At 42.3% G+C, this 17,681-nt stretch overlaps 1 protein-coding gene across 3 annotated transcripts in view; it reads right to left on the bottom strand.

The window, feature by feature from the left end:
• Window positions 1-158: 158 nt before the first annotated feature.
• The window catches only part of LOC144121374 (ribosomal protein S6 kinase-like 1), a 38,341-nt gene continuing 20,818 nt past the window's right edge, over window positions 159-17,681 (bottom strand). Inside the window, exons 11-16 of one of the 3 annotated variants that reach the window (XM_077654568.1) lie at window positions 13,722-14,072; window positions 13,326-13,685; window positions 11,995-12,084; window positions 11,401-11,483; window positions 8,726-8,821; window positions 3,297-8,177 (exon numbers count right to left, since the gene is read on the bottom strand). In XM_077654568.1, coding sequence (XP_077510694.1) covers window positions 8,061-8,177; window positions 8,726-8,821; window positions 11,401-11,483; window positions 11,995-12,084; window positions 13,326-13,685; window positions 13,722-14,072 — 1,097 coding nt within the window. In that variant the 3' untranslated portion in view covers window positions 3,297-8,060. Of the gene's footprint in view, window positions 8,178-8,725; window positions 8,822-11,400; window positions 11,484-11,994; window positions 12,085-13,325; window positions 14,073-17,681 lie in introns of all 3 variants that reach the window. The other 2 variants (XM_077654567.1, XM_077654569.1) reach the window with 2 other exon arrangements.

Raw genomic sequence — 17,681 nt, 5'->3', positions numbered from 1 at the left:
TCATAGATACCAACGTTTCTGAAGAAAATTGAAGCCAGTAGCTATTTGTAGTATATGCATGTCACTCTGAAACATTATCATGTGGCAGGAGAAGCAAGACACCTCTATATATAAACATTCATGACAAGCTTGATGAAAATCACAAAAGACAACAAATCTAGGTTTCGCATTGTTTGCATATAAAAACATAAAACATGCAGCATAACAATATGTAACATGATTGAAATAATGGGTACAAGATAACTGAGAAAATCTGTTTTACATGCCTCCTTCACAAATCAAATGCAAATGGCTAAAAATGCGGATGACAGTGACACCATTAATATGGTAATATCGAAAATGTGCTGTGTCAATAACGTTGAGCACGGACGTGAAAGAAGAGGTTGCGCTCACAAAGAAAAAGGCCCTAAATGTCCAGAAAAGAAAATTTAATGAAAGTAGCCACAAACTGAAAACTAAGACTGATTAACAAGATGCAGAAGCAGCCTTATCACTTTATTCAAAACTACAACAGAGAGCCCACACGGAGTTTTTAAACCTGAATTTTACACAAAATGTTTAATGAAGGAAAAATACCATTATCACTTTACTCGGCAAATAAAGCTACTGTGTAAAAATTTGGCACACTGTTTGAATGAGCATACGTAGCACCGTCATAAAAGAAAATTCACAGCAGTGGTCAGATAATAATGATGAATGGTGGTTCATGATACATGAGTCAACAATGATGTCGCTGACTTTGAAACTTCTTTTCACTATATTTCATAAAAAGCCAAGGTGCATGCAATGATGTGGTCGCAGAAGCAGCAATACACAACGCAATGTGTCAAGTACGCACTTGATGCATAAAATGCACATCTATGCACCATGCTGATTTTTTTTTTTTTTTCATCGGGTAGGGGTAGCAGCTTCCTATTCAGCTCAGCGAACTACAGGTCAAGTAAGTCACCACAGTATGGTCTCTAGGGCAGCAAGGCCTTTAACAGCACAACAAAGGACAAATTGAAACTTGTGTTGAAGGTATCGGAAGTGCTGGAATTCTGTACATAAAATACCAACAGCAAGTGCAACTAAGCCTATGGTGAGAAAATTGTGCCATGAAAGTAAAAGAACATATGAATGCCTGGTCAGTACGGAGATTGTCAAAGCTTGAGCACAAATATTCCATTTGTCATGACTGTAGCGATAAAAGGCGTCGAGCCTCCAACCACAGCCTGTCAATCAAGAACAAGCCAGCCTCAAATGCACGGGCGCTATGAAGAGTGCGGGCACACACTCGTGTGTTCCCCCTAAGAGTGGACCACCCTGTACGTAATATTCAAAATGTAATTTTTGTGCATTCATTCAAGTGACTGACACTCAACATGAATTGGGTGCTGCCCAGTATCACAAAGCTGCCTTAAACTTTCATAATTTACAGGCTTACACTGGGTTAGTGATATCATTTTGTGTGTTTCGTTTCTACGAAACACTAAAAAGACGTTTCGTAGTAATGACTTTGTTCAGGCTGATTTGGTCGACAATGAATGACTATGCACACCCACAAGGTTTATATTTTGCTTCATTCATCTGAATAAGATGCCCCGTATGCTCTTGTCGCCAGCTCCAAGCAGCACCCATTTCAAAATGTGCCACCACTGCGGCTACAACAGAACACTGACATGCCAGAAAGGCTGCACCAATCACCACATGTGCTAGAAAGAAACAGCAACCTGCAAAAATATCTTACTTTTGTGGAAATGCACAGCAAAGTTTGCAAGCCCAAGTTCAGAAAAAGGAACTGTTTACCTGCTTGGAAGAAATGGAGCAGATGAGCAGATAACATAGCATGAGAACAATGTACCGGCGGGGGCACACGCAGACAGAAGCTTCACACTGTTTCCCTTTGTAAGCATTAGCAAAACAGAAGATTAAGCGCATTTCAAAATGCCTGCATTTTCTTGAAAACAGCAACTAAATGCTTCATCACAAAATCATTGCCATCATCAGCCAAGTTAAGCCTACTGCAGGACAAAGGTCAGCAGTAAAGGCAGCAACATTCAATTACCCCTGCTTTGTGCAAGCCATCCATTGGCCCTTATCTTAGCAAATTTTTTTTCCTTGAGCTACGCTTTCATCAACTTACATTTGGTTCCTAACACTTGCAGCTCTCCTTCTATTCCCAAATTTTACACCAAAGGTTCCCCCCCCTCTCCCATCATTCGCTGCTCTATGTTTTGGGTAAATTTAAGCTTTTTGATAGCCTCCAAGCTTTGGCTCCATCAGTGAGCACTTGCAGGATAAATTGGTGGCAATCTCTTCCCTTCGATGGCCATCAGTTAGCTACTATCTATCAGTGAACTTGGAAGCGTCTTTAAAATACACCACAACATATTTTTATTTATCTGCTACTTTCTACCCCATGGCCCAAATATGTTGCGACTGCTAGAGGAATGCGTTCACTCACTACTTCCAGTACCCCCTTACCTGCTGTGAACTGTTGCTTCTCAGCCAAAAAATGCAGCGCTTTACTTTTGCTTTCATCGTATTATTTTGTCGTTCAGGTCGCTAGTTGTTCAAGGTAATTTACTGTCTAATTACTTGCCACAACACCATCAGCACATCTAAGATCGCTGAGGTGTCCACCAGCAACTCCTAGTTCTTCCAAATCTAACGTTGGAACACTACTTGCAGTCACGGAGTACCTATACACAGAGAGATTGTGTCTCCCTGCTTGAAGTTCTATTACTTTTTCACTCATCTTATAGAGGGATTCTGTCACCATGCAGCCTCTGCAGATAGTCGCATCTCTAATTCGAACACGAAGGGGACCAAAACTTTAACTTAAAAAGAATTTGTACATGGCGTTGACAGTGCCAACGTGCAAGTTAAAATAAATCTAAAGTTTGAATTAACAAGATCCAGCCATATTTCCCAGCATATTTATGTATGACACAGTGGGTGTATTACTGCTAATGTTTCTGCTTAATCAAACACTTCTTCATAATTTATTCATTGCATACACAGGGGGACAGATTATTCCACACATCTTCCCATAGTCTAGTTGATGGCATAAGCGCTTTGACAGAACCCCTTCTCTAATCTGACTTCTCTAATCTTATCTTCTTTCACCCTCACCTGGAGTAGCATGCCAGGCTGACAACCAGGCAGACCTCTCCTGTCCCATTAAGTCCCTCCTCCTCCTCCTCCTTCTGAAAGCCTGCCAAATCCTTGCCTGGTCGAAGTCAAACATGATACTCATCCCATTTGCATTTACCTCGGCTAATTGCCTCGTAAGAAATGAACAGAAACCTTTCCACTGTTGAGGTCATGTTTTTAGTGAATCACCATTATAAAAAGCATTCTGAAGTGTCTCTGGTACAGTTTAGGTCACAAGATAAGTGTACAAAGGGGATGCCAGCTTTCCAAGCACAGCCTCTCTGTTGTGTTATAATAAATCTATAATCACTTTAACCTCTCCTGCCAAATTTTCCTTCTTCATTGTATTTATGTACTTCTTCAATTACAATTGCAATTCGACTTCTTAAGACGTGAAACTTTACCAGGATGAAAAGTTGGTCACAGCAAAAACACGACCACCAGAAAACAAGCAACAAGTGCAAGGAAGGCGACTGTTTTTCCTTCCACCAAAGTGCACAGTGCGTGAATGATTTAAAACCCAATAACTAAAAGTATGTCGGACCACAGTATGGTATTTCTCCTCACACACAGCCACAGCCACAGGCGAAAAAAAAAAAGAAAAAAGAAAGAAAGCCACTGGACACAACACACAGACGTCATGAAAATATACTGGTGAACACAGCATTCTTCGTGTAATGATGCATGTCAGTGCCCTTGTACAAAATAATGATACAAAAATCAACTCTGTGCAGTATTCTACTGCCAGAATCCTTTGATATATATGTTCATTTACTGGTCATGAAACTTCCCAACATGTTTCATTATGGGACAGAACCAGCCACTACAAGTGGCACCAGTGTTTATCAGAAGTAGCAAGCCCACCGTCCACTCAGCTTCCCCCATGACACATCTTTTGTATATGCCATGGTGGCAGTGTCACAAAGAAAAAGGTTTCATAATTAATGTTGAACAAGCAGTGGAATTCAATTACACAGTGCATATATTAGTTTGCACGCAGAGAAATATAACTTAGACATAAACTCCATGTTTTTGCAATGTGTTTCTGCAGGTTCTGCAGGACAGCAAAGAAGTTCATGCTCATTAGGCCATGTCCAGAACTGTGCGCAATTTTTGTGCGAATAATGCTGAACTGTCGCGTGTAATGCTAGACGGTTATGCTCACCAGTTGACACAGCCCTACAGTGTGGTTGCTATTCTAAGTGACGTACAATGCTCGCCCATAAAGCTAAGCAATAGTTTCATGACCAGTACAAAAGTACCAAAAGACCTGCTCAGCACTTAATATAATTGCATGAAACAAAAATATGTTGCAAATGCAACTTGAAGAAAACGTCTTCAAAGATTTCTCTCCTCCAAGCAGCTTGAAACCTAAAATACTTAAGTTTCCTTGAACGAATAAACATAAATATACAACCATAAACAGCCAGATCTTTGTCAATTAAGCATCATCTATACTGTACAGACATGCAACAGCTGCACACCAAATCCTGAATGAAAAGTTAAAACAAGGGATGTTTAAAAATTTAACCTACACATAAACCTAACATGGGGAAGTGGAAAGTGCCACCTTCCTGTGAAGCAAGCAACAAGTCCAGCTTAGCCATGTCAAGCTGTAGCCACAGTCAGGCATTGGGGTATTTCATCCCTACCAGTTCCATCTGTCATGAGGAACCATGCAGGTTTTTGCTGATGCTGAAGAGGCCAGCAAGGAAGCAGCCAGAGAAATTCTACACAGATAAAGGGTCCACATCACATTTGTGTGCTCAAGAAAACTGGATACAAATTTCCCGAGGTGGAAGAGTTGCCCCTCTGATATCTGACAGAGCGATGTGTGTTAATGAAGAAGCATACCTGAACATTCCCGCTACTTTAAGAAGGAAACACATTACCATGGTCCAAGACACAAATCCCAAAGAGCGACAGATGGACTGCCATCTAAAAAGTAAAAGGACCTGCCATTTCATCAATAGCCACTGTCATTGTCCAAAGGAAGAACATGAAGACAAGCTTCTTTCCTGCAAAGGTTTGCCATCACACAGTGCACCGAGCATGCACATGCACTGTGAGAAATAAATAACGCTGACCAAATATTGCCTTGTTTTGATATGCCCGAGGATGTGACATAAAACATAAATGAGAAGGCCTTGATTACCATAAAAACAGATGTGTTGCATTACAGCAGATGAGCAAATATATATAGTCGACGAATGGTTTTTCGGACTCTCTAGGGACCGCGATATTTTCCGAGAAACCGGGCAGTCAGAAAAATCAAATTTCACTGAAAATTCCCAATACACCGGAGGATGCAGTCAGTAGTTACGTGTACTTCTGAAGCTCCTCATGACTAAACCTTGCCACGCGTCGCACACACAGACGACGGTCCTCGTGAAAGCGGTCGCACTCTCACGAGCTCGGCATACAATGTCTGTGCTGTCTTCGCAACACTGCCTAGACACGAAAGCGTACCCATCGCTGCAGGAACTGCACTGCACCTGCAGTACAAAGGGTCCTGAGTGACAAGAAGGCTAAGATGGGGAAACACAAGAACTGACAAACGGCTGTGCCAAGCGCTCCGCAGGCATTGGCCTTCATAATTAGGCCTAGCAACTAGAGCCAAAATCGGCACCGCAACTGGAGACATGCACTCTGCGGTGGCTTGCATATAATGATATGCATCTTGCCTGTCATCGAAACGGTAGCAGTGGATGGTTTTACAATAGAAAGGTCAGGGCTGCGGAGCATTTTTCACAGGTACGCTGACCTCGCTTTGAAATGCACCATCATTTTCTTCTGCGCTCGCCATCTCTGTGAAGCCGTACGCCTCCCACGTTCGCTGCTACCTCTTCCCATAATCGGGACTGGATAGATGAGTTCTGTGAACTGTGACTAGTGTTTAAGTTTGAGCGGCGGACGACGTCCAGGAACGGTACGAATTCGAAACCACGCGGGTGCAATGCGCCGACTCATGAAGAATATCAGTTCTGCCATTTGTGAGGCTCCTTTTGGCTTGAATTTTGTTTGTTTTATCAAGTTTTCGATCTACCTTGCAGTTTTAATTAATGAGGTTCCGCTGTACACTTTTAATGACGGCTTGGGCATTGGCGGTGACCACGAACAAGGTCCAAAAAATCGAGCAGTCAGCTGCGGTACATCTGGGATATCAGCCGCTCTTGTACACTGGCTCTATGGGCCATGTCATGGTGCTGCAAAATAGTCCAAATAATCAAGCATGTCCGAAAAATCAGGGGTCCGAATTTTCGGTCCTCGACTGTTCTTTACTCATATGTTGTGCCTAAAAAGAAAGCGCCTACCTGCAAAGCAGTTTCTCGAGTGTGTCACTGCCCAACTGCAAAAAAAAGTGGAGGCCTGACATCCCACCCAGTGCAAGGCTCACTACCATGTCTGTGTCAGCAGCAGACAGGATCTTGATGTTCAATCCTTCCTTACTGTAGAGAGTTCTTGGGAACATGCAACAATGAGTTCACCAGAACAAGCTCCTGCTTTGGGGACAAAACTAGGCAATGACACCCTGTGGGATTACCGATATGCCGCAGCCAGTAACATTTCTCTAAACCAACCATCCAAGTTCATGCTTGCAACACGCATGTTCACTGGATGACGCCAGCTGCTTACCAAGTGGCATCAACTGGGTGGCTAAAAAGGACATTTCCTGTGAATTTGTGCACTGGGTTTTTCAATCATGCGGTGTGTTTTTTTTAGAGGAGTGTGAAGAGCACCTTCATGGTTACGCAAATGAGTGTTTGAATTGGACGTCATAGAAGACAACTGGCTCTGAAATGGGATTGTCTCAATAAGTGGCAAAAAGGGTATGACCAAAGGCGGATGCCATTCACTTGATCCTCACAATGCAATAAATGGAGGTGTGCCATTTTGTAAACAATATGTGGTAACTTTCACAAAGAATTCATCAGCTAAAAAAGAAGGAAATATCTGAACTGATAGCTCTCTAAAAACCAAACCCTAACTTTGCACACAAAACCCTGAAAAATAAAAGTTAAAAAGTGCAGCCATTGCGCAGGTTTATATGATACTATACAGAATATAGTTCTTTCACAAACCATGCTAAAAACTAACAACCTCAATCATCCCCATACATCCACAACTTAAAGCAAGAAGAATGTCATATTTATTTTTTTAATTTACCGCTGAACTGATCACAAAACAGCAGTGGCTTGCACAACCTTATTCAAAGAACTATTACTTGAGTAGAAACTTCTGTCCACTACTTTAGCCAGACCAGCGTCTGTAAATTGTTAAATACAATAATTGTTCGAATATACTGTAGTTTTTAAGAAGTTTTCCATCCACCATCGTTTACAATGAGCAAAAGAATGTGAGGATGACAAAATAAAAAACACCGGTATCACATAAAGAAGCACAATACTGAATTTTTACATCTTAGCTAATAACAAACAGAAATGTAATACAGTAATAGCCTGTTTCCATACAGACCCACACAAAACAAGTAAAAAATTTTTGTCCGCCTGGAACGAATCAGATGTGATTACACACACAACACACAATAACTTTCCTTGTCTCACTTCACGTACAAAAGAAAGATTTTGATATCTGCTCCGCATATACATATTACAGTGGCAAAGACAATGAGCCCAGCTGAAAGTATTCGATGATAAAACAGAACACACAATGACATTAGCAGCGAACTTGGCGACTGACATTTGTGACAACAATGACCTGTTAAAGAGAATTCATCAAACTGCGTGCATCAAACTGTGGCATGGATGCATAAAAATAAAATGATTTTGGCAGGCTTGATAAGGTGACAGTGATTGCGGGTCTACTGTACACTCTACAGACTTGATAAAAGCATGTGTGGCCCGAACGGCACGATGAGAGGTGTGCAAATCACAGGTATTAACATTTAGGAGCTACATGGTTCACCTAGATCGACTCATCTTTGTCCAATCGATTGTGGCGAAGAATGGGTGGCACTTGACATCTTCGGTGCCCGTGGGGCCATAACCGAGACGCTGATGGGCGTAATAGGCTAAAAGCTGTGGAAAAAAAAAAAACAGAACATGAAGAACAAGTTGTTAGTTACAAAAAGTTAGCAAGCAAAACAATTCCTTTCTTTAAAATCAAGAGAGGTAGTCTCAAATAGAAGCCTCAAACAAGCTATAGTCATACAACGGAATGTACTTTGCACTGGCACGTGAATAGAAGCTGAGCTTTAAACACTTTGCACTGGGCGCTATGCAGAAAAAAAGCTAATATGCACGTACAAGCTCACAGCATTAAGCACCCCACAGAACAAGCATACCAATACTAAAATTTCATGTCAGACCTTCTTGCACTAAATGAATGCCCAAGATGAAATATTCAAAGAAAGCTGTTGTGACGGTAAACGCATGCTGATGCTTTTAAGTGTACACAAACAAGAGCAACTGATTAAAACACAATCTGATTTAGCTTTGAAGAGTGTATGACAGGTCAGCTTTAAGAAACCGTGCTGAAAATAGCACCACATGACTTTACAGGCTTTCATGCTAGACATCTATGCATCTGCTTTTAGAATCGGAGGGGAATTAAGTGGACTTGTCACCTTATCCAGTAGGTCTGCTGCTGCAGCTGAAACGTGGGCAGGAATGTGGAGGCGAGTGGTCGGTGTGATGCCCCCAGGATGGGACAGAATGAGGGGCTAAAGTGACAAAGAAGAAAGAACAGTTAGCATGATACAGAAAAGCAGGTCGCAAGTGATTCTTATGGTCGGACTAACCAAACGGCTCATCACTATACTACATACATTACGAATACCAAAATCTGAGGTACACTGATAAGACAACTTCCTATCCAGTTCAATGACTGATTATTCAAAGCTTCTGAAAACTCCGGCTATAACTAATAATGCTACTGAGCTATGACTACAAGCGCAACTACTGAGCAATGCCATGCATGAGGAGGTAAAGTTTTTTTGGAGGTAAAGTTATCCAAGTTTTATGATGTACCCAAGGATGTATCCAAGGGTACAACACCGGTACAACACATGGGTACAACACGTATGATGTATCCTTTGCGCATTCTCAATAATAAAAACAATAATTCCATTACTTCCTTATTTTGATGCATACTCAACCTCATACATAGCAGTCAACGCTGTGGAGGCTGCGGAAATAGTGCGCCCACAAAACCATATTACCTACTCCGCCATGTGTCATTCGCACTTCTCGAAGCTTCAGTGAGTGTTTGAATGAAAACAAAGAGCGGTATAAAACGAAGTGCTAGTATTGGGAACCACGGTCAAAGCTGTAAGGTACTCAGCATTCGCACCCTCTGGCACGAGTGCGAACTACCTTTTAGGCACGGATGGAGTCAGAGTGATTCGCCCTACCAGCCGCGTATCACACCACCACATATCATTCTTACTTCTTCTTGTAAGTCTCAATGAGTCGCAGGACCAAAATCTGGCAAGAGGTAATACAAAGTGCAGGAGGTTGCCAGTCAAGGTACTCGAGATCTGTTGCATCGATATATGCCTGTGATCACTTTAGTTGTATGGCGAAGCACTTTTTGTGTGCTTACTTAGCCTGCGCGAACAGGCGCACTAGCTTTGGCAGCATTGACTGCTATCTATAAAATGGAGCCAAGGTTATTCTCACTTGAAAAGTAGATTGCCGCTCTTGACAGCGAAATTCTAGTTTGAACGTGTTAAAACTTTAAAACACGCTTGACCCCCGTTCTCATCTCGTGCATGTCATGCATAACATCATTGCAATGTGCCGCTCCAAGTGGCCCAAGCACAGCCACTGCGTGCACTCTACCAGAGAAGAAGTCAATAATAAATAAATTATATTTGTAACATAGAAAATGTAGCTAGTACTGACTGGGCGGGTTGTAATAAACACTGGGAAAATGCGCAAGACAGAAGATGTTGTGCTCTCTCATGATGGTTGCACCCATGCACACACCAGGCTTTGTTTTCGTATACACTGCACCCAGTAGCTCGCAGCAGTATTCACCACCACAAACAGCTGCCACTTAATCTTCTGCTATGCCGTGATAACTGTCCTGGAAGCTTTTAGCTAATCTTTGACACCTCTCTTTATATTTAGGTTGTAGGTCCATACAAATGAGCACCAAGGATGAAGATGAAGCTCCTAGATTGACAAAAACTTCGACTATCCTGTAGCCTACAGGAGAACTAACATAAAATTTCTATCATAATTTGTTGCGACTGCTCGTTGTTTAGATTTTCGTCTCCTACTGCAGGTGTATCTGAAGCACCCCACTATTCACAATTAGCATTCATCATTACCACTGCAATGAGAAAATGTCATTATTTCCACCTTTCACACTGCAAAGTTTTCTTTTCTCGATATATATCACAAGCAAAAACTGGCAGTAACAGCTACTCCAAGCCCAAGCTACCAGTGTGGGCTCGTGGCTGAAATGGTAGCACAACAGTTTTGAAATTGAGAGCTCAATCATTAAATTCCACCATGACCAACGATGCACGGTTTTCATTTACAGTGGCATTATTACATGGTTATTGGAGACTAGCCGTGTTTGGCCGAGGTTCTGAGAACTTTCTGTGAAGTCACAGGTACAGAACACCAAGTAAATCATTGATTGTAAAAAAAGCACGTTAGGTTTCATTTCAGCATAAATTCCTTCCCTTCACGTTTGTAGGGTTTTCTAGCAGAATAAGACCAGCCAATTACTTCAAGCATTAACTGCATAACAATTACAGATGACTGAACTCTATTATGATGATATGGGCCTTTAGCATAGCTTTGAACATTGCTGAACTAATAGTCTCATTCCAATGAACACATAACAGCGCAGATTCCTTCAGTGTCAGACCTTGTCTCATTGCATTGCTTAGCATTCCACATGACCTCACAAAAATCAATATCATTGCAGGAAAAAGTGAAGTTTCTGGCCCAGTTAGCCTGGCTGACTTCATTTTTTGGTTTCAAATTTTCAGTGTCCTTCTCAATTCAATACTTGGTTATCTAAAGCCGCAAAATTGGTGCTGAATTTCCATACAGAAACCTACATCTCCTTCAGCCTTTTCACAACAGATGCTTCTGAAAGATGGAACCGCAGAGGTAAAACATTACACAGAAATTGCTTTACTCTGAGTAGGGTTGTAGTTTTGCTGAAGCATGAAGAGAATTAAAAGCTCAGCTGAAAGGAACCGCATGGAGAAAATGGTTTTAGCCCCACAACAGCTTGATTTACCAATGGCATGCTGGGAACCATGCTGTCTACACTTACAGCTTCGGCAAAAAGCTCGTAGAGGAGTGCTCCAAGACTCCACCAGTCGCATGCTGGAGTCACTGGACCCAAGTTGTTGATTTCTGCAGCATTTCCAGATAAAAGATGTACAACCAACACGATCAAACGAACGCTGTTAAGCTTGTTTTGACACAGAATGATGACAGACAAATGAGAGAAACATGTATACTGCAAGACATTAGGTTTCAAAAAGATTCATGCTGCTCCCTAATTATCCAACAATGTAAGTACTATATAATATGAAATACCACCTTCTTATGCACAAAGCCGTGCCCTGTTACAAGAAAAGGTGTGTGCTTAGAAACTGAAAGCAGGATAAAAACAAAGCTTTCTCGGCTGACTGACAAAGCAGCCACAGCTCTAATCAAAAAGCAAGAAGTCTAAAAAACTACTTCAGCAATACACATGTAACGAAAATATTTAAAAATTTTTAGTGAGGGAAAGTGACCAGAAGCTCACTAGGGTATATCAACACTAAATTAATGGAAGAAAGATCAACAAAGGTCTGTTTATACAGAGTATAGAATTCTAAACAAAAGAGTCTGGCACAGGCAAAGGTGCTGCGCAGCTTACCTGGAGCACAATACTGATTTTCCCGTGCAAACTGACTAGGTGAATGGTCGACAGAGTTGAAAGCACAGCAGTATGTGAGCACCACATGTCCTGTTCAGGAGCAAATGGAAAAGAAGAAAGTACTTAAAGTCAGTTTGGAGGATTTCAGCTCTTTCTTAATTTAACTGGAGAGGTGAAACGGTGAGCACTGTTCGTCAATGCCAGTGTACTGCGTGCATTAATTATTTCACACACACCAGCAATGCCAGCCAAATAATTCTTTACGATTCACAGCAAACAAGCAGAAAAGGGTGTTCGTCCAATGTGTTCATCATTTTTTCTTACAAATGAACTTAAATTTTGATCTGATCTGACTTGATTTCATTTTGTTATTCTAAAGGCCCAGAAAGGCATCACACAGGGGGATGGATGGATGGAAAACTTTATTTGGTCCTGCAAGTAGTGACAGCATCAGAAAGCCATCGCCACAAATTAGTACTAACTAATAGGTTAAAAAGCATAATATTCAAATTTTTCGTCAGCGGACAAGAAAATGTGTATGCTCAGTATGCACTATGATGATTGGGGTAGAGTCCACAAAGGGGAAAAAGTAAATAATTGCAGTTCACATCTCCATGAGTGCAGCAAGGCACACACAGGCAAGTCAAAAGATGGTTATACTGGGTGTTTCAGCGAGCACTTTAAAAAATTTTCAAAAATAGGATTTTTATGGTAAAAATATGGCTTTTGCGGCATAGTATTACCAGTGTTGGCAGACACCAGAAAACAGGTGAATCGTCTTAAGTAAGCTGGTTAATTAATTTCTAATAACTTTTTAACTAGTAGAGTTAGGCACCTAGTTGCAATTAGAGATTTGTAGCTGGTCGTTAGTAATAGCCATACCAGTTTTTAGCATTTCGAAAACATGATTATCCTCACCGCTGCGGCTTCACAAAATTTGGCTGCATCGTGCGAAAATGCATGAGCTCTTGAAAGCAGGCAAAGCTACCCCTCCAGTGCACGTAACTAGTCGAAAAAGCCAGATTTTGCCCAAGCACAGAGCTAAGGGCAATCGCGTTTTCTAAATTCTAAAAGCTGATAGGGCTATTACTAACGACTGGCTACAAATCTCTAATTGCAACTGGGCACCTAGCTCTGCTAGTTAAAAGGTTAATTATTAAAAATTAGTTAACCAGCTTACTACTTAAGATTATTCATCGGTTTTCTGGTGTCTGCCAGAACTGATAATACTATGCTGAAAACGCCATATTTTTACTCTAAAGTGCCTATTTTTGAAAATTTTTGAAACCGTTCGCTGAAACACCCGGTATATTGACACATAAGCGACTCACCTCCTTCTCCTAGAAGTACATCGTGTGGACAGAGGTCCTGCCGAACAATCCCCAAGCGATGCAAGTGGCCGAGGGCCATCACAATTTCCGCAGCCCAAAGCCGGATGCACGCTTCAGGTAGGTGGCTCGGCTTGGCTAGCTGCTTGGACATGTTGTCGAGTTCACGGAACGCCTCGGCTGCCTGAGAAGAGAGCGACCGTTTCACGGGCTTCTTCGGACTGGCGATGCTCTTGCGGCTGTTGTCCTTCAGTGCTTCCGAATTTCTCGACCGTTCTCCCGAGTAGCTGTGACTTGCCGCTTTGGAGGCTGGCACGTTGAGGGCATTGTTCCTGGCCAGACCATCCTCCAAAGACCGGCCCGCTACTTGGTTTCTAGTTATGTTGGACGGCCGTAGACCCAACTTCTCACTCGCCTCGTTGACGGTTAGAATGTTCATGGATTTTGTGGTCTGCTCCAGGCCTTGTGTGCCGCAACTTGTCTGTGCTTTAGAAAGCTGAGTGCTCCCCTGAGACTGCAGTGTACCTGCGATGCATGGCAACTGTAACGAATTTTCTGTGGTGGGTATTTGTACTTGGGATGTGCTATCAGGGCTGAGCAATGGCTGATTACTTGAAGGAGGATCGTTCCCTTTAGCTGGCAGAGTTGTGTCCAAGATAGACGCACCTGATGCAACAGGCAACAATGTCTGAGATTCATTGCAAGTAATGGCAAAATCACATTCTGAAGGAGGCACAGGTGCAGGTTCGCCTAAAAGAAAAAGAAGAAAAAAAAGAGAATGAAAGTGCACCATTGAAAGCAATGGTGTACCTACTATACCGAGTGCTCCAATGCAACATATAGCATTGATTCCAACAATAAACATAAATGAGATAGCACCCATCACAGCACTCATAGCACTTATCATAGTGACCAGATGAAATGTACAGCTTGAAGAGAAAGGTGCATAATGATATTGGCATGGAGCTGTAACCATATGCAAGCAAACAATAACTAAAAGTTTCCAAATGTGGACTGCAGTTACACAAATGCCAGTTTCAGCCAAAAGTGCACACGACCACCGCAAGGAAACATATTCATAAGGGGCTCATAACTGACCCATCTAGAGATAACATCTAGAGGCACCAATAACGAAATAACAAGGAATAAATTAGTCAAACCTCATTATAGCGAACAGGCAAAAAAATGTAAAAGAGCTCAATACAGCCAAATTTGCACTACATAATTTCGTCAAAGAACGAATGCGAGAGCAGCCAAACTTAGTCAGTGAAGAGATGGAAACTCAGCCGACTCTTACTAGAGATTAGGAAGAGACATTTAAGGGAAAACAGCACAAAAGACGGGGACAAGTGAAGAAATATTAGCGCTGGTCCTGTTGTTTTTTTCACTTGCCCCGTCTTTTGCGCTATTTTCCCTTAAGTATGTATCACCAACTCGCCCGTCTTGCCATTGTGTTGAAGAGACATTTGTCGAAGTTCTAGAGCCGTTTCGAAGGTGTGCACAGCCATTCCGGATGCCGCGGTAGACTGGGCATCAAATGCCAGTTAGGTTGGCCTCCTGCATAGTATTGTTTGCATACAATGATGACAGTTCAAACACTAGCTAGGATGGCCTCTCCGCATCACAGCAGTGTTGCATGAAAAACGACACGCCAGAACAAACACCATCCCCGCTTTTACTGCCTCTGTGACAACTGAAGTGAGCACAGGTTGGTTACTATACTCCGTTTCATACATCAGGTGCAACGCCATCAAAGCTAGCGTTCTTGTTTGCGCTGTCTGCATCCACGACCAAAAAAGTAGTGCGCTCCTTATGGCAAGCAAAACATAGTAAATCCTTTGCACGCAGGCTTACTGCATGACACATTTGTCATCAGCTTGACTAAAAGCGCTCTTATTGCTGACGATACGCTGTCATTTCCTCTTGCCTAAGACCACTCGACCACAGAACAAGCGCGGAGTAACGCGCCTCCGTTCATTTACCCGTGCAGACTACTTCCGTACCTTTCGCAGCGTTGCACCTGATGTATGAAACGAAGTATACAAGACTACAGTCGTCCACACCACTGCTTATGGCGTTGTCGATAGGTGCAAGAGGTGCATATATCTGCCAACAGCTTGGCTACGTTTGTGGTGCGGAAAAGAGTGCTGCTTACCATTCGAATGGACACCATTTAATGCTGGGGATTTCGACAAATCCACTTTATGGACAACCATGTCTGGTATGTACGCAGGCAGACTTCGACATAGCCAATAATTAGTAATATCTGTTGTTTGATATATTGAGGTTTGACTGCATTTACATATATAGAAGCCCGTCTTCTGAATGAATGAAGTCCAGAAGGGACTCTCTCCTGTGAGCACTTTGGATGTGGCAAGGGCTGTCTCGGTGAAGAGTGTGCACTGACAACTTTGTTCCAACAATGATGCTGCAAGTTTTGTAAATTAATTTTTCAACAATGTTCTTGTGAATGTACTCCTCTCATGCAAGGAAGCTGGCCAGCAATGGCATTTAAATTGCACTTGTGCAACAAAAGTCACAAAAGATAGAGAGCAGATTAAAGAAATCTTGGAAAGTGCCAACCAGAGCATTTTAGGGATCTCTTAAATGATAAGCAGTCTTCTCGTGATATGACACTGATCATCTCAGGTGCAGCCTTACTGGCTAAAACTGCTCAATCACAGCACACTTTCACAAGGAGAAAAATTACCTTCATTAGCATAGCTAACCCTGCAGTTACTTGATCACCCTGCACTGTGTCACTTCTATGGGATACAAGTGGCCATTTTACCAGGAGCGTCTTACGGTATGAGTCCGACTTAGCTGACAAGCAAGAGACCGACCAATACCCTTATTAGAAAAAATATATATACAGTTTTTTCTTTCGTACAGTACACCCCATGCCATAGAAGTTAGTTAAAAGGGGGTGTGAATAAACGGAAAGGAAATAAAGAGGGGGAAAGAGTTGTAAACAAAAAGAAGGCAATGAATAATGTACAATTTGTTCATGAAATTCTTAGCCTAGAGCATCTTTTTTTTTTCTCCTCTCTGATGAAATTCAGCAGCTCATAAAATGTCATGCGAGCAATACAGGTTGGTTGGCAATACCATATTTACTTGACTCTAACGTGCCCTCGAAAAGAAAAAATGCATTGCCTTCGATTGTAACACACATTAGACTTGCACGTTTCTAGCACAAAAAGCGAAAGGCACGTGACGAGCCTCTAGTTTTGACCCACTGGAAGACCCACATGGATGGAAGCAAGAGAAACGTGCACAAGCACCAATCAGCGTCCTAAACAGGGTGCTGCTGTGTTCGGTTGGCTGGCTGATGAGCGGCCAGGAAAACCGAAACTGTCCAGTCAGACTGTTCTTGGAGCCGGGGACCGTCCTGTTTTCGACACACCCTCCGTTGCGCATGTCAGAGGTGCGTAGGCAACTCTGCAGCATGCAATTCAGTTGTAATAGGGCTACTCTGGTGATCACTTGCTGTGCCAGCCATACTTGGATGCAGCCTCCCTTCGTGAAGCTAACCGAATGAACCAGTGCCACGAGACACATAGCGTCCAACGCCATAAATTTACATGGACGCCGGCCGGGCTCGTGCCGGCTCCTTGAATTATCCTGATTTCCTAATTAACCACAGTCAAACTAACGAGCCTTTACTGTATCTAAATACAAGAGGTACCAAGCTGTCATTCTGTGATGCCGATGACAATAGGGTATTGCTGGCGCAGTATCATTTTCGTACTCGATTCTAATGTGCATGTCAGACTTAGATGACTTTTCCGGAAAAAAGGTGCGTGTTAGAACTGAGTAAGTATAGTTAACTGCCTTGCAAGCCCTAGTTGTCTACATGCTGCCTCACTGATTTTTTCAACATAGCAAAGGTAAAAGTTCAAGGGGATAGCTTCTCAAAGTGTGCAGTTTTCAGATGCTCATGATGCAACTATACAAATCTGTAAAGTTTCGCCTCATCTTTCTAGCTTCCACTCCACCGTAAGAAAATGTGAGATGGAATGTACATTTAATTTTCAATATAATAGTCTAAAATCATAAAGTAGTTTGGTACCTACAGACATACAAAATTCTGTTAGAAACATGCGCAAGAGTAGCGTACCTCAGTTAGTAAAGAAACGAAAATTGAAGGAAGAGATGTTTTTCGAATAATGCAAAACAGCGCGCCAAATACCAGTCAAGTTCGCTTTCCCTCACAGGATCAATGCAACATAGCGGCGGCGGCGGACCAAAAGCCAACTAGGGTGGTTTCCCTAAATGACAGTAGTGTCGTGTGAAAAATAAGTATGCCAGACCTAAAATTAGCATCACATCTGGCTTCCTCCATGACACCTGGCTAGA

Source organism: Amblyomma americanum, chromosome 2, assembly GCF_052857255.1.
Source record: "Amblyomma americanum isolate KBUSLIRL-KWMA chromosome 2, ASM5285725v1, whole genome shotgun sequence".
Taxonomy (NCBI): domain Eukaryota; kingdom Metazoa; phylum Arthropoda; class Arachnida; order Ixodida; family Ixodidae; genus Amblyomma; species Amblyomma americanum.
This window is presented reverse-complemented; position numbering and strand designations above follow the sequence as displayed.